The sequence below is a fragment of the Alligator mississippiensis genome, chromosome 4 (assembly GCF_030867095.1).
Source record: "Alligator mississippiensis isolate rAllMis1 chromosome 4, rAllMis1, whole genome shotgun sequence".
Taxonomy (NCBI): Eukaryota; Metazoa; Chordata; order Crocodylia; family Alligatoridae; genus Alligator; species Alligator mississippiensis.
In genome coordinates this window covers 173,589,251-173,611,314 of record NC_081827.1, presented here as the reverse complement: position 1 = coordinate 173,611,314, position 22,064 = coordinate 173,589,251, and the positions used below count along the sequence as shown (strand labels likewise).

Sequence of the window (22,064 nt, the reverse complement as noted above, 5' to 3'; positions counted from 1 at the left end):
GCCTGGCCTGAGCTCTCAGCTCTTTGAAGAAAAAAAAAAAAGGCCCCACTCACCATCTCCTGCCGTGCTGTGTGGGGGGCTCTGTTATGAGCCCGCAGAAGCCCTGAGCTCACTGCAGCAGCCAGTGAGTGGAGTTTTTTTGGGTTTTTTTAAAAAGGGCCAGGAGCTGGAGAGGGCAGGGCAGCCAGAGGGGGCTAGGAGAGCGGGTGGGGGTCAGGGGCCTCGTGGCAGAGCTCCCAACATGTCGTGGGGCAGTGGGATTGCCCCCCCTGGCCTGGCAGCAGCTGGTGAATTCGGGCTTTTTTTAAAGAGCTGGGAGCTGGGGCTGGGCAGGGCTGCCCTGGGGGTGGGTGGGGCTAGGGGAGTGGGCGGGGGTCAGTGGGTGCTCATGGGGGCTGGGAGAGCAGGCAGGGGATAGGCCTGGTAGGGGTCCCCCCATGATCCTCTCCCCCCTCTTCCAGCCTCCCCTTCCCTGCCTCCTACTTACCAGCATGGAGTCCAGGTCTAGCTTCCTGCTCCAGAGAATGGGGACTGCCCAAATTGCTGAAGCTCTCAGAATCCTTTCCACATCAATTTGAAGAGCTTTGCATCAATTTGGACCTTTTAACTGGTCCCCTGATTTGATTCAGATTCAGAGATTCAGCCACCAAATCGGGCCGAATCTTCTCCAAATTGAATCAGCACCCGAAGCTTCGCACAGCCCTACAAAGTATCTCATCACTATCTCCTTCATTTCCTGCAATCTGACAATCTGGATGAAATAACTTGTATCATGGGTATCAATGACCTTTTTCTGACCAGATATCAAGGTTATTTTTCCATTCTGATCCTCCTAGATATAGGACCTTAAACTTGGCTGAATACTTCCCACTTTTTAACACTCTCTTGGAAATCCAGCAACTGCTTTCCTGGTTAGGTATGTCCACAAAGAATTATTTGGAGCTAGGTCAGTACCAGAAGCAATATAGCCATATTACTACGGAACACTACTTCTCACCAATTAATTAGCTCAGGTGGAGTATCATGCTAAAGTGACTATACTTCTGACACCAAGGTACTTCACATTCAGAAAAAGTTCTGACACATCCACATGACAATGAGCAGTGCTTTGCAGATATACTTGTACTCTTCCTACTTTTTCCAGGTGATCCTTCAGTTTCTCTTTTGCTGGTTCTTTCTCCCTCTATCAGTCTACCAAAGGGTTAGGTCTTCTGTCCTAGGCCTCTTCTTACTCTAACCTTTTATACAGGCAAGCTCATAACTAGAACTGCCATGTCTATTGTACAGCCTCTCAGGTTTACTTATTTACCCAACCTTTCCCTTTCTGTTCATTTTATATTTCAAATTATCTGCAATGGCAAGTCCTCCTGCCAGCTAAAATTCAATGCATCAAAACCAAAATAAACTTTCTTTCCAAATACTTCTTCCGACTTCTTATTCTATAACTATCATATACTGTCATCCCATTTCACTGTTGCAGAGCCTCACAACTTTTTGTCATCTTCAGCTTCTCTCTCTCACAGATATTCTACCAAAAAATCATGCAACAACTATCTCTGCAAGACCATAAACATCCGCCTGCTTCTTTCCATCCCTCCTGCTAAAAATCTTAATCATATTAGAACTAATCACTCTGCCCTGTCTGGCAACCCTGATCCTTACCTCCCCCATCTCCAATCAATTCAAACTTCTTGTTAACATCCCCCTTTGCACCTGATGTTTTGACAACAGTCAGGATCTTCTGAAATGGTTTTGGTATCTTTCCATTCTTAAATAAGATTAAAACTTCCTGTCCTTATTTTTCAAGGCTGTCCATATCTTTTTCTCCCCTACATTAGCTGTTTACCTTTGGCCCCCACTGGGCTCCTTTGAAAATCAATCCAAAATTAATTGAAGCACAAATCCACTGCAAGCCAAGGTGGGAAATCTCACTCTTATTTGTTCAAACACTCTTCTTGCTCAGATCCATGTCTGCTTTCATGCTTCCCTTGAAACACCCTTTCGAACCCAATGTATTACTTCTCTTTATCCTCTTTCCACTCTTCTCAAAAAACAACTTTTGCAGGAGAAAACTTCTCTATCATATCCCTAATATTAAAAATAAGGGGAACTCACCCCCTCAAATCTCAATTACTCGTTAAGATCATTGTGGCAGTGCACCTTTGGGTGCCTGCCACTTTAAGGGCTGGGAGCAGGCAGCTGGCAGGTGTTTGATTAGGGTGGCCATTTTAGTACCCAGCTCACATAGGCTGGGGCAGCAGTTTTGCTGCCAGCTGCCGAGAAAGAAACATCATCTGGCCGAGCTACTGCTTGAGGAACATCTTGGAGGTAAGGGCAGGAGCTGTGGGGATGGTAGGAGGCTCCTGGTCCTAGGCATGACCTGACTACACCCTGCTGGGGAAAGGGGGGTCTGGCGGGACTGTGTGTGGCAGGACATCCCCTAAGAAATACCAGACCAGTTACTCCCCCTGGTGAAAGACACATAGGGGTGCCTTAACCCCAGCCCCCACTATCTGGTGGGTAACTGTGCGAGTGTGGATAGCAGTGTGGGCCAGACACACTAACAGAGAGGCACCTGAGCCCAGCAGGGGAGTGAGACCCTGGAGGCCCCAGAGCGGGTAGTGTTGTGGTGTGGGCCTGAATAGAGTAGGGTGTAATTTGGGACACCTGACTGGGATAGTGGGATGCAGAGTACAGCTTCAGAGGTGGCTTGAAGGACAGTACATGGGCCAACCCCAAGTGTGAGAGCGGGAAACTAGTTGCCCGGTGGGGGTCTAGGGGCAAAAGCAGCCCAGCGGCAGTACAAGGTGACACCATGTAGAGTAGGTGAACTCGTGGGATCCGAAGTTGCTGTGTGGTAGTGCTAGAGTGTGAGTAGTGAAGCCCGAAGGCCCAGAGGGGTCACTCATGGGGAGCGAGGGCAGTAGGGAGTGACCCAGTAACGAGCGGTATGATAGAGGCACCTATGAGAGGGGTGCAGCGTGCAAGAGGCCCCTGTGAGAGGTGGGGCAGCACGAGTGAGAATGTCTGGAAGAGGCCAACAAAGGACTGAGTTTGCCTCGGCCTCAGACCAGGGAGCAATACCAACATGGGTGCCATCTGCGAGGCATGGGCCACAGTGTAGGGAAGGTTCAGAGTTGTGGATTAGCACCCCTGGCATCGGGGTAGTGAATGGGCAGCCTCCCACTTAATATATCAGAGTAACATTCAAGTTGTGGCAGATGAGTCAGGGCAGTGGGCAGGCTAACTCAAGATCTAGACCTGGAGGACCCCTTGTCACAATCATCTACAAACCTTTTTAAGTGAGCATAAATGTATACTGTCCTCTCCTACACGTTTCCCATTTTCTGTTCCATCTTAACATTTTTGTCATTTCCAGTTTGTAATTAAATAACTTAGATAGTAAATAATTTGGAACAGGAATTCTATTTTTCCGCTGTCCATTTCTGGTGTTATAACAGGTAAATAATAATAAGAGCATTAGTAATAGATGTCTACAAAGAAGTTTCCTAATCAAAACAAACAACTAACCACATGAAAAGTTCAGATGAGAAATATGCCCCACATGTGAAATGTACACTCTGGAAAGAACTGAATTACTTTTCCTTGAAGTGCTGTTATATTTCAAAAAGTGAACCAGTAAAAACAGAATCCTGTATTTCCATGTTTATCAATTATTTCATATCATATTTTTCTAACTGTCAACTGCACAAACTTGATCCTGGATCTGACATAATGGTATGTGCTTTCTGGCTCATACATCACCATAGTAATAAGGATTTTGCATTTGGAACTCAGTCAACAGTTCTGTTGGTGGTGCATAAGCCAGAATAATTATGCTTTTGCCAGATTCATGTGCAATCCAGTTCCAATTCATACAGTTTTATTTGCTTTCAAGGGTTAAAAAGGAGCACAAGAGTGGCTCTGAGGCTAAAGATATACAAGGAGAAAAGATGTTGAAATTGAATTCTGATTATGCAGTGTTTTGTCTCTATCTACATTTTAAGTTTGATTTTTTTTAAAGTGCATGAACTCAGATCTATATGTGAAATGTTCAGGTAAGTGCCCACCAGGTTAGTATGCATAATTAGTACAACTGGAATGCATAGCTGTGCATTTACGTACACACTGATACTTTCGATAGATGTGCAAATTAGGCATACAAGTGTGCCTTCACAGTTAATTCAAAATCTATCCAACAAAAATTCTAGTTTACTAGTTTCTGTTGACATTAAATGGAAGAAACCCAGCTAAATCCTTGCATAAACCACTTCGGAAACAAACTCTTTGTTTATATACATATGCCATCAAAAGAAAACAAAACTGCAGTTCACATATCCCTATTACATTTATTCTGAAAAGCCCAACAGTCACATTTCTGAGGCTACAATAAATGTACTTTTCATTTAAACTATACACTAGTGGTTTACATCTACATGAGGCTGACCTGCAGGATGCCCCAGACAACATCCGATAGCCCTCAAAAATTCAATTTTTCATAGTGTTTAAAGCCAGAAGGGACCATTGGATCATTTAGTTTGACCTCCTGTATATCACAGACCATTAAGTTTCACCCAAATATCCCATCTTAAACTCAAAGAGTGGAATTCTATTACCCTGTGTGATCTATGTGGCAGTTTTCCTGCCATATAAGCAGCCTTTTTGGCATTTACACACAGCTTACAATTTTATTACCCTCTATTACCCAGGCAGTGTGGATGCATACATGCATTAATGTTTATTGAGCATGCGCAGTAGGCTACATGCTGGCCAGGTGTCTACGTGGCTATGTATGTGCACCTAACGTACATGCATAAGTCACATAATAGTAGCTGGACAAAAACCCATAGAAAACAGGTAGCCAGGGTGGGGAAAGAGAAAGACCTTCCCATTTTTAACCTCAATAACCGACTGGTTAGGACACTCGCCCAAGAAGTAGAAGACCTGGGTTCTAGCCTCACCTCTGCCTTGCCCAGAAGTGGTTTTAACCTGCATCTCTCTGACTTGTCATCCTAGTACTCTAACCAGCAAGACAGAGGTTAGGAATTATCCAAGCCCTTCTTCTGTAGCTGGCCAACTGGGCAGCCAAGATGTGACACCAAAAAACCCCCCAAAGAAAACAAGCCAGAGGGAATGTGGCTCAGTAAGATGGCTGCTGGCTCAGCAGGGAGCAGACCCTGGGTTTTAGCCTGAACCTTTGCCCCAGGAATGCAAAAACATCCCTACGGTTGTCCATTCAACTTATCCATGCCACTTACAGTGGCTCAGTTGCTCCAGGCTTATCCCCATTTGGTGCTTTCAGGCTGGAGTAGGTGTAGTGGAACCAACTAGCAGTAGTGTGAAACATTTGTGCAGACATGAATAGCGGCGTGTGTTCAGTCCCATCTTTATCAGGACCCAGTCCCCTAATGCTATATTTAAGCCCTCTGATGCCTATGAATGAAAGGGATGAATATGGAAAACATGTGCATTACAAAAGAGCAAACTTACCCCTAAAAATTTAATGTAAATATATTATGATGCTTTCTTTTTACATGATTTAAAGAAAAAAATTGAATGCAGCAAAACTGTTTTTGTCTCTCACATTGCTACCTACTTAACAAGATATTACCTACTGTCATGAGCATTGGTACGTTTTTTTAAAAATGTGTTTTATATAAAAGACCTGTACCTTAACATGGCACTAAAACCCTTCTTCTTAGTTTTCTTCTCTGGATCTTCATTTTCTTCTTTCCTTTTCTTCTCTTTGACTTTACCTTTGCTCTTTTCCTTTTTCTTTTCTTTCTCTTTATTTTTTTTGTCTTTCTTTGCCTTGCCTTCTACATCTTCTAGGTCATTATTCCCTTGAGGGGCTGATTCAAAGTTCTGGGCTTCCTGGCCAGAGTGAGAGCTCTTATCAGATAAACCATCTGCAGAGAGAGAGAAAGAGAGAATCAATAAGAATGGTTAGGGGCCATTTCAGATCACAAAAATGCAAACATGTGAAATACAGAATCTGTGTAGAAAAGTGCTGCAATAATTCATAGTGCATGATCATTTAATTGAATAATTTAAAAAGCAGACTAAACATAACTAGTTAATTCAGTCAAGGCTGTATTGTAAATCAAGTACAGAATTATTATAGTTACTTGTTTTCTAGTTACTATTTCTGGTATGAAAAACCTTGACATGTGGTAAAACACTATTCTTTTTTAAATCTGGCTTGTTAACCCTCATCAGTTCAAGAAAAGCCCACATGCTGGGACACAAACAGTGAGAGCTTATTTCAACAAGAGGTTCTGAGGACTAATATAACCTAACTATATTATAAAATGAATAAAGTTCCTCTTTAGGATAAGGCCATTTTTAATATCTGTAAGAGGAATATAAAGACAATTTTTCTCACTGGTTAGAGAGCTACTCTAGCTTTTATTTAGGAACTCCACAGTTTGTGCTATAAAGCAGAAGTCCTCAATCAGTAGGCTGTGACCCTGCGGCAATGCCATGAATAGGTGCCAGGGTGCTGTAAGCACTTTGCCCTTCCTATATTGCTGAACAGAGTTTCTGTTAAATTTTTGCTTGATGGAAGGAGTTTCCAAAATGGTGTCAATATGGAAAAGGGAGATGCAGTATTGAAAAGGATGAGAATCACTACTTTAAAAGCAAGCAGATGCCAACAGATATTATCAAGATGGATAATGAAGAAAAATAGTTACTCTGCAGGTAAAATTAAGTAAGTAAACCTTTCTGGATGAGGGGGCCTAATCCATCCATTGCCCCAGTGAAATCAATGAAAGAGTTGCCATTGACTTCAACAGACATTAGGCTGGGCCTGGACTGTACTCAATTTGACAAAGATTTAAGAAACAGTTGGTTGACTTCAGTGCTCTACTTGAACAGAGCCTCAACCTAAATTAAGAAAGGGGTGTTTCTTAAACAAGTACGTATAACAGCATACCCTCTTCTACATCTTCAGGTCCATCATAAGATTTGTCAATGGCAGCTCTGAAACTCTCGTTACAACCTCGACCACGGACCATGTGAGGCCTGGGTCTGTGGAAAGGAAGCTCATTCTTCTTGACTTCAGCCACAGCAGTCTGCAAGCTTTCCAGTGAGCTGGATTTTTTTAAACCCAGAGTTGGACCAAAATCTTTGCCAGGAGATTCTGGAAAGCAAAGAGTAAAAAGTTTACATTTAAATTACACAGAGAAATAAAACTAGTACATATTCATGTTTAACTCTGCAATTCCTTTACTTTGCAGCTTTGAAATAACACACAAACAATTTATTTATAAAGTAGTATCAAGGTAAACCTGCGTCAGTAGAAATTTCAGGGCATTTATGTAAGGAGCGAGTCATCACTTGTGGGATACATTCTCTCGTATCAAATTTTTCAAGTCTGCCCAAAATGGAATTTCAAGCTTAGGATGATATTAGTAATTTTAACAGTAATCATGATAACCCTTGTCACTGCTGAAGGCCTCTGTTCTAAGAAAGCATATTATTACAGGCCACAAAACTACATTTATCCAAAATATAAATGTTTTGGCTTTTGGAATGGGTTGGTTTACAGAAAGCTAGATATTTTCAAAAGAAATTTCCCTGTAGGAAGGTATAACCAGTTCTCTTACCAGACCTTATCTCAGCTTTTCACTTTAATTTATATAAGCTAACCACTGCCATGCTATCAATATGCTCAGCAGGTTTTTCAGGAACAAAGCATAAATATATCCAGTAAAATACTGCTACACATAAATTGCCTTGCCCCATGGTGCTGCCACTTCCTTCATTCATGGGCATGAGAAAGCATTTTTGTACAAAAGGGAGAAAGCAAACAGAATCTCCAAGTCCTCCACTTTCCTTCTTTGTGAATACACGCACTTCCCAGCTGGCAGAATATTTAGGGGAACCTAATATTAACAGGACACGTCTACACACTGCCTTACAGCGATGTACCAATGTGCTATGTTGCCATACAGCACGCTATGGCAATGTAGCAATCACATAATTGGCAGCTATGTTGCCATAGGGATGCGCTCCCCCTTTTTAGCATGCTGCTATGGCAATGTAGCAGCAAAATCTAACCATGTGCCGTGTGCATGGTGCAGTATGGGTGATAACTGTGCCATGCTTTAGTACTTCCAAAAGGAAGTACTAAAGCACAGTGCTGTAGCAACATGTAGACATACCCACAGTGCCTCTGTATAATATTATACAATCATAGAAATTAAGGGCTGGGCAGGACCTTAAAAGATTGAGTCCAACCCCCCTGCTCTGATACTGCTGAGATCAAATGAGCCCAGCAAGGTGTCTGTCCAGTCTTCACATGAGGACTTCCAAGGTTGGGAATTGCACCACCTCCTTGTGAAGTCTAGCCTAGATTCTGGTTACCCTTACTGTAAAGAAGTTCTTCCTTACATCCAACCTGAAACCATCCTTCAACAGTTTATGGCCCTTGCTCCTTGTCCTCCCCTGGGGTGCCCTAGTGAACAGTTTTTCTCCCAGCTCCTGAAATTCACCCCTTACATACTTACAGATGGCCGCCAAGTCCCCCTCAGTCTTCTCTTCCCCAGCCTGAAGAGTCCCAGATCCCTTAGTCTTCCCCCATAAGCTTTGTCCTCCAGGCTCTTAATCATTCTTGTGGCCCTTCCCTGGACCCTTTAAAAATTCTCCATGTCTTTTTTTGAAGTGCAGTGCCCAGAACTGGACACAGTACTCCAGCTGGGACCTCACCAGTGCTGAGTAGAGAGGAAGTATCACTTCCTAAGCCCTGCTCGCAACACGTCAGCTAATGCATCCCAGTATGCTATTAGCTCTGTTGACTACAGCATTGCACTGGTGGCTCATATTCATCCTATGATCAACCATAATCCCAAAGTCCCTTTCAGACATCATGCTGGCCAGAACATCTCCTCCTAACCTATATTTATGTCGCTGGTTACTTCTCCCCAAATGAAACACTCTGCATTTATCCTTATTGAACTGCATCTGGTTCTGCTCCATCCACCTTTCCAGCTTGTCCAGGTCCACATAGATCTGTATTCTATCCCCTAGCATGACTGCTTTTCCCCATAATTTAGTATCATCTGTAAACTTGGCCAGCGTGCTTTCCACATCCTCATCTAAATTGTTGATAAAGATGCTCAACAGCCCAGGGCCAAGAACACCTCCCACCAAGATGATACAGACCTGTCTGCTACGACTGTGCGAAATTTCGCTGACAGTTTCATTTTAATGCTGTTTTGACTCCTTGTGAGCTCAAAACAGCAAAATCAAAATGAAACAGAGAGCTTTGAAACAGTCTTGAAATGAAATGAGGCAAGTTGAAACATTTTGAAATGTTTGAAATGTTTCGAGTTTTGAAGCTCAAGCTGGGCTTGCCTGCAGGGAAACAGAAAGCTAAAGTAACGAGAGGGAGGGGGGAGGGGGGGAAGGAGTGCTCTCATTATTGACTGTGTAGCTGGCCAGTGACGATCATCCTTCCCTGAGGTTTCTTCCAATCCCAGTGCTCTGGGGGAGGGATGGAAAAACTGCATAAAAGGCAGCATTGTTTGAACTGCCCTGCTTTCTGCCTTGGTGTCAGTTGAGTGAGGACACACCTTAACACACACACACACAGTGTCACCCACACATGTCATAAGTTTGGCCTGTCAGCAGCTACAGGTGCAGGGCCTCTGAACCCAGACTCCCCCTGCACCTACCTCCTTGATACCTGGCAGGCTTCATGGCCACAGCAGGGCCTAGCAGGCAGGCAGTTTTCACCCTGCTGCGCCTTAACACACACAGTGTCACCCATGTCATGAGTTTTGCTTGTCTGCAGCTTGAGGTGCAGTTTCCCCCAAACTCCTGCACTTATCTCCTTGAAACTTGGCAGGCTTCACGCCCTCAGAAGGGGCTACCATTCCCGCAAGTTGCATCCAGATTAGGCCAGAAATGAAAAAGTTATAGGCTGTTTCAAGCTTCCCCATTATAGCCTATGGGTGAAACGTTACAAACAGTGTCAAAACAGCAAAACTATTTCGACTAAACGAAATGGAACAGCAGTTTCAAATTGAAATGAAATTCGAACCAAAACGTTGTTCCATCAAAACGCAAGTGAAAATGGAACGGTGCCATTTCGCACAGCCCTACTGTCCACTAACAATAGGTGAGAAAGAAAACAAAGTGACCGGAGTAAAGATACGGACTCTGACAGGAGAGAAATTTAGCTAGACAATGTATAGTTATGACCTGATTCCAAAGAGTGTTTCTGTTTGTAGTTAATTTTTATATGACAAAGCAGGAAAAGGAAATGATAAAGATAGAAAACAAAGAAGCCTGTATATTCCAAGACCTAAGCACAAGATGCACTAATAAACACAACAATATATGTTTCACAATTCATGTGAAACAATGTCCATAGGAAATACTACCAGAAGTAACCAGATGACATAAAAAAATTCACATACAGCTTTATTGACTATCACTAGTGGAGAGCTTCTGTGATCACAGGAAAGCCAGAATAAATGCTAAGCTGTTATTTTAAAAATTCTGGAGTTTAGAAATTTCTGAAATAAAACAATGTAATCAATGAAGTCTTACAAAAGAAAGAAAATGGCACCAAATGGAAAATCATCACTAGAGTCTACACAAAGCAATTTACACTGCCGTTCCCTGCAGACTTTGACATGAAGTAAAAAAAAGACAGAAACCAGTTTAAGGGAAACCTGGTTGCTAGGTCACGAAGTGCAACCTTCTTTTGTTCATTAATTGCCATTCTGGAGACTACCATTATTGCCAAATTAGTGAGTGCTAAAATGGATTTAGAGCAATGACTTGCATATAACATAAAGGTGGTTAAAATCACTCAAGATGTGTACATCAGTAAAAGGCACTGCGGTACTTGTCTCAGGCTGTGTGAGAGAAACAACAGACAAGGGAAGCATAATCACTGCAAAAAGAAAAGGCAAAGTGGAAGCCACTCTGATCAGCATTGAAAAAGCTTTTCTGCTTTTCAGTCAGAAAACAGCTTTGATTGCTACCTTTGGACAGGAAGCCACTATACAGCTTTAAATCACTGACAGCATAGTGCTCTGCATCAGCTAAACTAAAACCCCTCCGCTGGATCCAGGCCATGTAGCAGACCAAGACTCAGGACAGTGGTTCTAAACCAGGTTTCCCTGGTGCTGCAGAATGCTACAATGTTAGTACTGTTAGATATGCAAACATGTTTCACAAAATAAAACCAGAGATTTCAAATATGAATCCATGGTGTTAAATACATTCTCAGTTCTTTGCAACAGAAAAAAAAATCTCTATTAGCATTCTCTAGTCAAAAAAACAAGCGAAAACTAAAAGCTGTCATTTTCCGAGGAGTGCCTTGAATCTAACCAGGAGTCTAATGAGAAGACGCCTTGAGTCTAAAAAGGTTGAGACCATGGGCTATGAGCTATTTTCTGGACAAGGGATGGCAAGGCTGTTAAAGAGAGGTGATGCTTTGAATCCCATGGAAAGCAGGTGCTAACTGCACCGCTAGTAGGTAATTAATGGAGCAGTATTAAGAATGGGTTTGGAAAAGGTCACACAATCTGTGCAAATGTAAATACTAAAACACAGAAGAAAGGTGCATCTCCACTGCAGTATGGGTACAGCTGTAGTAGCAAAAAGCACAGCACCGCTAGCCACTGACCTCTGGACTCATGCAGCTATACTATGACTGGTATCTGAGTTAACAAGTTTAAAGCTTTGAGTATGGATGGAAACAGACATGAATCTTCATTACCTTGGTGCCACCACAGAAAGATTTATGGCAGCAAAAAGGCCAAGCAAATAACTGTCCATACCCCTTGTAGAGCTATATACTGTGGCCGTGATGAAGGCAGTATCAATTTGGGCTGCTATATAGTGGCAGATGTCTATTCCATGGCAGGAGAGTACTGGGAGCCCGGAGCTGCCCACATTCTTCAGCCTCCATGGGTAGGTGATCTGAGGACTCAAGAGGCCCGATCCTGCACAGCCCAGGAATTTCTGTGCAGGATCAGGACCCCTTGGGAACACCTGTATGGCTTTCCCCACTTACTGAGATGTGCCCCCAGGATCTCTAGGGTGTGCTTTACTTCCCCTGAGCATCCCCAAGGGACACCCCAAAGATCCCAGAGGCATATCTCAGCAAATAGGGAAAACTGGGCAGGCACTCCCAGGGCTTGAGGAACCTGATCCTGTGTAGGAATTCCTGGGGTGCATAGGGATAGTAATGTGAATGCAATGTGTGTAACAGCAGGAAGAACCAGGGGGCAATCTGCAGAACCGTGCTAACTGTTAATTTGGACTACAACTCCCAGAAATCCCCAGGGGCTGGGGGGGAGGACAAGGGAAAAAGGAAAAGGAAGCCTGAGGCTGGCATAAGGGGAAGAGAGAGCAGTGCACACATGGGACCTGTCAGCTCTACACAGAGGAGTGCATGCTGGAGCTGCAGATCTCACTGGCTTGGTCAGTCAGGACTGTTGGTCAATCAGGAGCTGGACTTGGGGGCAGCTGCAGGATGCTGTTTGAGCACTCAAGGGACTAAAGCAGGGCTCGGCAGCCCCTGGCTCACATTCCGAGCATGGCACACAAGGCCATTTTGCTTGACATGCCACAGCCAGCCCCAGCTCCTTGTAGCTGCTACCCGTGACGGAGCGTGGCTCCCAGCAGGGCTTGCAGCATCCCAACTGCCTGCTGGGGGCAGCCCAGGATCCCAGCTGGCAGCAACTCCCCAGAGCCGGGGCTGCAGCCGGGAGGCTCCAAATGGCTGTGCCGGGCTCCGGCATCAGCTTCACACTGGTGCGTGCAGGCGTGCCTCGGAGTGGGTGGTGGTGGTGGGGCCTGAGGCAGCGCAGCCCCAGTCTCTCCCCTGGTTCCAGCACAGAGGTGATGGCAGGGTTCTGGAGCCCAGCACAGCTGTTTGGAGCCAGCCTGGGCTCTGGGCAGCTGCAGTAAGCAGTGGGCAGGCTGCAAACAGCTGTGTTGGGCTCCACAGCTCTGGCATCAGCTCTGCACTGGCAGCGACTGCACGAGCACCTCGGTGCGGACAGCAGGGCAGGCCTCAGGCCCTCCCCCACTGCCCGCTCCGAGGTGTGCCTGCACATGCCCATGTGGAACTGATGCCGGAGCCCAGCACAGCTGTTTAGAGCCTCCCGGCTGTAGCCGGCCCTGGCTCTGGGGAGCTGCTGCCAGCTGGGATCCTGGCTGCTCCCAGCAGGCAGCTGGGATGCTGCAAGCCCTGCTGGGAGCAGCCCGGGCTCCAGCAGCTACCCAGAGCCCGGCCTGGGGGGCAGGGGCTTTGGGTGGGGGCAACGGGAAGTAGGGCTGGGGAGCAGGGACTTTGGGTGGGGGGGCACAGGGTGGCAGGGCTGGGGGTTAGGGGTTTTGGGTGGGGGGCAAGGGGCACAAGCAGGGCATCCTGCCATGTACCCCTTGCCCTCATTTTGTTTTTCTGCCATGCCGGCACTCTGGCACCTTCCGAGGTAGGCATTGTGGTGTTTTTCAGCACTCCAGCCAAAAAACGTTGCCTACCCCTGGAATAAAGACTTATTTGGGGACACCTCTGGACATGGGAATTAAGATGCTGAGTGTATGTTATCACAGTACTGATGTCTCTTTACCTTTTACCTGTTCCCTTCCTTTGGCCCATTGGCTTGTGACCCTAACCTCCATGATTTTCTAGATAAAAATGGGAATTCTCCCTTGCTGTTTGTACCAGTTTCTAGGGCTGCAGGGTTGGCACAACAGGTTGCCTGCTGTCCTGCAGCATTGACAGGTGAGGCAATGGGTAATGTGTTTCTCTCAGTGAAGCTGATCCACATCACCCGAGACCACTGTCCTACAGGGTTAGGTCCCTGACATTCTCAGGGTGTCAGAGGCCCAATTCTGTAGCCCAGGGTGCATCAGCATGAAACACAGCTGGGGATCTCCCCTCCATACTTGCAGACCTGTAAAACAATGGCTCCAGGTGTTGTGCCCCAACCCAGGGCACAGCAGCATGGGATGCCTGGAGCATTTCATGCAGTCACACTCGTATCTACAAGCAGAGGGAACCCCTGTGGGTTCCCCTACTTGCAGATGCATGCCCTGGAAGTTCCCTACAGCATAGCTCCTGAAGCTGTGGGAGCTCATGCCCAGGAAGGCTGGAAAGCACAAGCAGCCTCAGGCTGTCCATGCATTTGTGCCATAAGCAAACAGACTTCCACTGTGAAAAAGCAGCATAAACTATGATTACAAATTGTCATGACCACTATTTTGGGCATTTATGGCACGACAAAGGGTACGGATATCTGTTTGCTTGGGTTTTGTGCCTCTATAAATATTTTTCTGATCGTACAAGGGCAACGTCTGCTTGTAGACTAAGAGCAGTGAAAATGTCTATTCTGGGCTGCTAGTATTCTCCACTGTGGGGTGCATCATGTCATAAAGAAAGAAGAGAAAGTGACTCAACTGCAGAGTGGTATGTGGGGAATAAGGGGAAGAAGTGCAAATTTGGGGGAAAGGGACAGTAGCCTGATGACTGAACAGAGAGAATAGGAGCTTCCTGGGAGGACAGTAGTTAGGAAAGGGACAGGTTCAAAAATAATGTGGGGAATGGGTGGAAGCCAGAAGAAAGAAAGGGGATGGGGTGACACAGAGGCAGAAGATGCTGTGATCTTCAGAGCCCATACCTCTACAGAACTCAGACTTGAACCTGCTACTCCCAAGTCTGTGCAGCAAATAGCTGTGCATCCACTATTCAAGCATGGATTGCCATTCTTCTGTGGTTGTGGGTTCACCCCATCACTAACAGCTTTCTATTACTACAGTTACTCACTTAGCTCAAGTATGTTCTATGGTTTGGACGATCTGATGATCCATGTGGGATGCCAATGTATTTTGTACACTAATTTGCTTCTCTAATGTATACCTTTTAAAAAGATTAATAGATCACATGTGAAATCTGTACTGTTTTAATACTTACACAGGTGCGATTACTCAAAAGTTAGGAAATGAAAGAATTAAGCTTGTCAATGCAACCTTAATTCAGCTTGCCCATGTGTATGTATAATCATTAATTAAATAATTACAAACTGTCAAGTGTAATATGAATTGTAAGAAAAGGGTCTTCATAAAGTACATCTTCAACAACTGAATGGGAAACACAGGAAAAATATTGGCAAAGTATGCTACTTTTTGTATAAATATTCTTTATTTTGCCAGATTGCCCTAATGTGAAAGTCCCTCTGAGGAATTAATTTTAGCAATAACTATGAACTTCCTGTTTTTGCTTTTATAAAAGAACCCTTTCGTGTAATATTTTCAGTTCACTGTTTAAAAAAAGAAAGAAAGAAAAACAGGGAATATTTATTTAACCTGCAAATTCAGTAAAATGGTTCACTAGATAATTGAAATCCTTGTGAATGTCCCTCAAATCAGAGAAAGGTAGAACAAGCTTATGACACTTTATGGCCTTACATTATAAAATATTGTGTTACCTTCAAAAGATAGAGTGAAATGGCAAAGATTAACTACTCTTTCCTCTCACTGGAAATAGAAGTGAAATTTCATCTGTGATCTCCTTGTGTTCTGCCATTTAAAAACTGTACCTTCATTTATTCAAAAGCTTACCAAGACCCTATTCTAGCAGATTAATAGTTGAGCATTTAGTTGCCCTTTTCCTCAGGCTATAATCATTTAGTCTGAAATTTCATTGGCAACATTGGAACTTCCCACTCTAACATTAAAATCCACTGATAAAAAAAAATATCTGAATCCAGATGAAAATTGATTTTTTCCCCCATTATTTATGACCGTGGTACTAATACAACCTTATCAGAAATGGAAGTATTTAGTTGAAGGCGTTTATATTCAGGAGAGTGTTAGCTGCAACTCTATGACAGAACTTTACAGTTTATACTGGTTCCATTCCATTTTTATTTCCTTCATCTTTTATTGCAAATCTGTGAGTCTTTGGCAATCATACTAATCAATATATTTGTATAAGTAGGGACGTAGGAACTTCCATAATAAGGCAGACCAAAGACCCTTCACTCTAATATGCTTAAACAGATAAGTACCCATTACTAGATTCTTTAAAGAAAAACATAAGGAAACCCCACAATGAGAACAAATATGAAATACAATGCAAATTAAGGATTTTTTTCCTTATGCCCCAGGGATTCCTGATTGGGTTGGGCCTAGAATCATGATGATTTATATCCCTTATACCAAACTCATCCTATGGAATGACACTTCAGATATTCTTACTATGAATTTAAATTAAAAAAAAAATCTTTATCCTATGGAAGTACTTCCATTCCTGTGAATATTTCTGGTGCTCCCAGGAGCATTTCTGTTTGTGTGACAACCCTTTTGTAATAGACTGACCTGAATTCAGCACCATGTCCAACACAGGTACATATCTACCTTTATTTATTATTCATTTGCAGATTATTGTTACTCAAATGTTCAACCTCTTTTATGATAAAACTCTACCAGATTACCTAGAGATAATCTTTTTTTATGTCTTGTTAAATCCATATTACTCCTAACATGCTTAGTTTAAAGAAAGTTTCTTATTCAAGCTACTTTAACATGTTAGAAGCAGTATTTTTGAAAATTCAGTTGTTATTAACAATTGGTGTGACAATATCCATACCATTTACCTTATTTTCTTGCATACAACATGCCCCCAAGTAAGATATACACCTTGTTTCTGAAAGGCAGAACGAAGAATAAAAAGATCTCTCCTTGATCCCCTCGACTGGGATGGCCTGATAAGAACAGGCAGCTGCAGTCAGGGGGGAGCAAAATATTGTGGCTGCATTGGTATCCTTTAGCTGTAGGATGCCACAGACGCTGCTGGCTAAACCAAACTGCTAGACCTCTCTTCTCTTCTTGAGCTGAGCTGGATAAGGAGTCAGCAGCACCTGCCATGTCATCTGAGGGCCCAAACCTAGCCAGCAGCACCTGCGGAGTCGGCTGAGGGCTTACCTAGCTGCTCTGTGGCTTGGGTTCACTTTAAAAATACAGTGGAGCCAAGCCTCGGGTACTAAGTCAGTAGCAGCTTCTGCAGCATGAGCCTCTGTAAGGAGGAGGGAAAATAAAGCTGTGCATGGGCAGCACAGGGCTCCTGTTGTCCATAGGTAGTAGCTAGGAAACCCCTTGTGCTCACTGTGCTTTTCTGTGCATTACTTTTTGCTTTCCCTAGTGGAAAAATGCAGTAGAAGTGGCTATTACCATATTTGCTTTCTTAAAATGTACCATGTAAATTCCAGCTGCTGACTTTTTGAAAAATGTGCATGTTGTATGTGAGAAAATACAGTATTTACAAGTCATCCCCCCCCAATGTTGGTTTCTGGTCATTTTTATGAAGCCTGTATTCACATACAAACCAATGTATTTGTGTTCAAACAAGAAGATTCTTTTTTTTTTTAATATATTGCCTTGGAATCAAATCCAGGACCACAATCAATGCCCTATGGCATATGTGGTCAATTAAACATTATAAATGAACAGTAAGCAAATAATGAAGGTGTACGTGAATCATTTGTGTAAAGCCCAGAGGCTCCAAATTGTTTGTTCAAAACAATTCCATGAATGTTTATGAACAAGGAATATATTAGTAGAAATCAGGACTAGTTCATGAAAAGAAATAGGACTAATTTAAATGAATAGTCCAACCAGCTTTATCTGCAATAATTCAAAGTTTAAATTCTAAATTTAGTTATGATATGCAGGTTTTTATTTCTCCTTTCCATGATTGCATGAATAATTACTTCCTAGACTAATATCCAAACTGCTGATGGTCGCCCCTCTTTTATCTTGGTGATCTTTTTTCTAAGAAGCAAATATTACTTCTGAATAATAACTGCTGCTACACCTCCAGATGCCTGTGACTGACCAAAGTCACTTCACTGGTACCAGGAAGGCATCTCTGCGCAACTATTCTTAATTATGAGATTGTGTCAAATGTACCTCCATTGTCTGACCATTTCATTCACTGACACCAGTACAACTACTAGAGATTATTTCCTTAACACACAGATGATGTTAAGTTTGCTTCCTGTTTCTTCCTTTGCAAGTGTCAGACATTTTTCTTCACATTCTGAAATATTCTTTTCTATACTCACCTGTCTGCCTATCTCTCTTACGGAATCAAAAGAGAATGAACCAGATCGAGGCAGGCTGTCAGCCCTACACAACGCTGGTAAACAGGTAAGTGATGGAGCCATTGTGAAAACAAGTCACTCAGAGAAGGTGGGTGAAAGAACAGAAAGAACAATCATCCAGCACAGGCAGTACTAATAGAAGGGAAAAAACCCAAACCCTAAAACACCCATAAATCCTGAAGGTTATATAATCTTTATCGTTAACTTTATGTTGCATAAAGTTATTAAACAAAATGAATGAAAACGAGCTGAAGAAGAATGTGCTGCATTTAAAAGGTCATCTAAGTCTATCCCAACTATGCAGCTGGTGCAATAGAAGGTATAACCCACAAAAATCCTTGCCTCTTGTATGCGTTTTATGAAGGAATTCTTCTCAACAACTGAAATAATCAGAACGTGGGTAAGGCAGAAGACTGAATTAGTTGGATTATTTTGCTATTTATATTCTAGAAGATAAAATGGTGTGACCATTTTTTAACAAAAAAATGAATGGAAACAAGTTTTGCTGGAATGGAATAATTACTGTATTTACTCAAATAAAAGATGACCCTAATTATAAGAACCCCCCAATAATTAGATTCTCTATATAGAAAATTTATAAATTTGATATAATTTTCAGGGTATAGAATCTAATTATTAGAAGTTTGTCAAGAATTTGTTCCCCTCCCACTGCTACAGTAGAGAAAATAAATTGGCGGGGGGGGGGGGGGGGGGGGGAGGGTCGGCTAGCCCCTTTGTCCTCTAACCCCTAAATCCTTCCCTCAGCAACCCCTTCCCCTCTTTCTTACCGTCAGACCCTGGCCTCCCAGAGCACATGGAAATGAGGAACAAATTTGAAAAAACTGACCTTGAAATAACACAGCTGTACTAATATGCACACAATACCCATAGATTTAGTTCACTTAGAATTGATGCATTTTACCTTTTTTGAAACTGCTACAAGTTTATGCACAGGTACTCCATAAACACACTTTTAATTAGGACTTAGGCACGAACTTATAAATAGTATAAACTGGGTGTGTCTGCACATGCACATTTACTGCATAGTAACTGGAATTACTGTGTAGTACAGGCATGCATCGACATGTGCACACCCATACCGCGCAGTATATATGGTGACTTATGCCGACTTGAGTGTAAATTTGACATCTGCTTCATGCAGGTGTCAAATTTATGCCCGATTAGTTACTGCATAGTAACGCATGTGTAGACACTTAACTGAGCAACAACACTGTGTGTAGACTGAGTTGGAACTAACTTTAGTCCCAAGTCAGACCACACACAGCATTAATGCACTTTAATGCCTGCACATGTAGATGCCAGCCTATTCCTGCTTACTGCACAGGAAATTTAAGCCAGTGTAAATGCACATATAGACATGCCCACTATGCATGATATTAGTGCAAAGCCAAAAGGCCCATGATATATATAGTTCACTGGGCTAGGCACCAGCAGAGTCAACAGCCCTTCAAGCAATGATGGCCCCACAGTTCAGCACTATTCAGTCTATGCGTGTATGCAGATAGCCACCTACAAAGGAATCATGTGCTATTTAGCCCCCACTCATAACTGGAGCTGGGTGTTCTTGTCATGAGTTCTGAGATCCTCCAAAAACTAATATGCACATGAGGCACACAACTAATATGCACATGAGGACAACCTGGTCTGGTTTAACCTCAAGGAGGGCAGGGACACACTAATCATATGCGAGAGGCTGAAAAAGGGGCCAACAGAGGAATTCTGGGTGAACTGTTTGGGGTCCCATTTGGTGATGTTTGCCAGACATTTAAAGCTAGTGAAGAAACAGGAATAATTGGAAATAGGAAAGAAAGGCACAGCTTGACTGTGGGAGTGAAGAGGAAGTTGAAACGTAAGCAATGTAGTGGCTTATTTATGCTTTTAAAGAGTAGGTGCTGAGGGGGACTCTGCTCAATGGGTAGTACCACGTATCTTATTTAGATAGGTTGCACTAATCTATCCTTGCATGTTTGCCCAGTAATTACCTGGTAGGGGAAATACCAGGACCACCAAGGTGGTTCTTCTACTGGCTGGGGCAAACCATGAACATGGCAAGCAGCAGTACCCTGACTGAGGTAATTCATAGTTAGCCTCCCACTTTCACTTCCAGTGGGAAGATCTTGGCTATATGCTGACTTTATGGAAATGGGAGACTCTTCCCTAGCTTGCTCCAGTGACCATATGGCTGAGGACAAGCAAAACTTGGGGGCATCTGAACCCCAAGCCTCTGGGCTTGGCGGACATCCTACACGCAGGCCCAAACGATTTGGAAGTATCTGAAGCCCCAGGTGGGGGTGGAGAATGCTTGCGGGTAGCAGGGCCACATATGTTTCTCGAATGACTCACACGGACTTGGAATCGATTTGGCTGATTTGACTTGGGACATGAAAAAATTTAAAAAGTTTGCCCAATATGGGCCATGTGTTTTATACTCATGCTCAGTGCTTGCTGCATTTAATCAACATCACAGTTGGTTTCCATTACTGAGCACATGCTGATTTAGCAGCAGTTTAAAGATAGACAATGTATTTAATGAGGTTTCCTTGTATGCAAATATAAGATGAAGGGCTTTTCCCCTCATGCTGACTGGGAGGAGAAAACCCTGTCTTGTGTTTGAGTAAATGCAATACTATAAATTCCATATTATATTAGACCGGGGTGGGCAATTATTTGGGCTGGAGGGCTACTTAAGGAGCTTTGGTAAGCTGTTGTGAGCTGGGGGGAGTAGGGCTGACTGGATATACAGCTTTGATTATTTTGCTTACATGGCTCTTTTCCCAAAAGGGACTAGGGAAATAGAACAGGATGAATTTTGCATGACTTTTAATACTTGGGTATGTCTTGATACTAAACTGAACATTTGTTTGGTTGACTGATTATGTCCACTTATTTCCTTATCAGGGGTGTCAAATCAGGGGTATTAAACTCATCAGGGCCTGCAGGCAGGATGAATGGCATGGGGCTGGTTTGTGCATCCCCAGCCCATCCCCACATACCTCATATAGCATATAACCTAGACAAGGCCCCACATGGCGTGTGCACCCTGGACTGATGTTGTGCACCATGTGTAGCATGCAGGGCCAGAGGGGGTGTGCTTGCTGCATATGGCACAGGCCAATCCAGGGTGCATTTGCATGTGGCCTGTGGGTCCAGTCCAAGAACTACAGGCAGCACTGTGGTCTGGATGACAGGGCTCTGCAAGTGAGATCCAGCCGAAAGGCCATACCTTTGACACCCCTGGTAGAAATTAATATATTTCTGCTTTTCACTTGACTGGCAAAAAGAAAGGAAACAGAGTTCCAGAGGCACCATTGCTGTTGGTTGGGAACAGGAAAGCAGAGTTAAAATTGGACAGTATCTCAAAGCTTTATTTGAAGGAGCATAAAATAGTGCCTTCAGCCCCCACAAATGATACAGAAGTATTCAAACTGCAATAAAATAGTAATAATCAAAAGACTTGGTCAATTAGGCTAGGTACAAACATACAAAAAGCCTGAGGAAGAATCAGTCTCAGTTGCATGGTCTTCTGGAAGAAGCATAGTTTAGATTGGTAGCAAACAGAAAACACATTTGCCCTTTGGTGGGGAGGCAGGGGTGGGGAAGGGTGTGTGCAAATCTTAGACCAGGTTCCACCATTTTTAGACCAGTCTGTGTGTGCTGAACTTCTGTTCTGTTACTGGTACAGACTTACAGTGGTAAAAATGTAATGTCTGTACCTGGTCCTAAGGGGGAGACTTCTAAAAGAAAAAAAGGGGAGACTGGCAGCCAGTATGAACTAGTAGCCTTACTCTCCCTCAAACCTCTGAAAATCTCTCCCTAAATAAGCTAAGGAATAAGAAAAAAATTGTAGGTGTATCACCTAATCAGCATTAGGTCAAAAGAGAGTTGTCATTTCCCACTTGGGTGTGCAAG

General features: G+C 43.4%; 1 protein-coding gene across 8 annotated transcripts in view; it reads right to left on the bottom strand.

Annotated features, from left to right (window-relative positions):
* Positions 1 to 22,064, bottom strand: part of PARD3B (par-3 family cell polarity regulator beta) — a 792,385-nt gene that overhangs the window by 224,958 nt on the left and 545,363 nt on the right. For all 8 annotated transcript variants that reach the window (XM_059727094.1, XM_059727096.1, XM_059727095.1 and 5 more), the window contains 2 exons: positions 6,938 to 7,144; positions 5,672 to 5,909 (listed from right to left, as the gene is read on the bottom strand). In XM_059727094.1, coding sequence (XP_059583077.1) covers positions 5,672 to 5,909; positions 6,938 to 7,144 — 445 coding nt within the window. The remainder of the gene's footprint in view (positions 1 to 5,671; positions 5,910 to 6,937; positions 7,145 to 22,064) is intronic.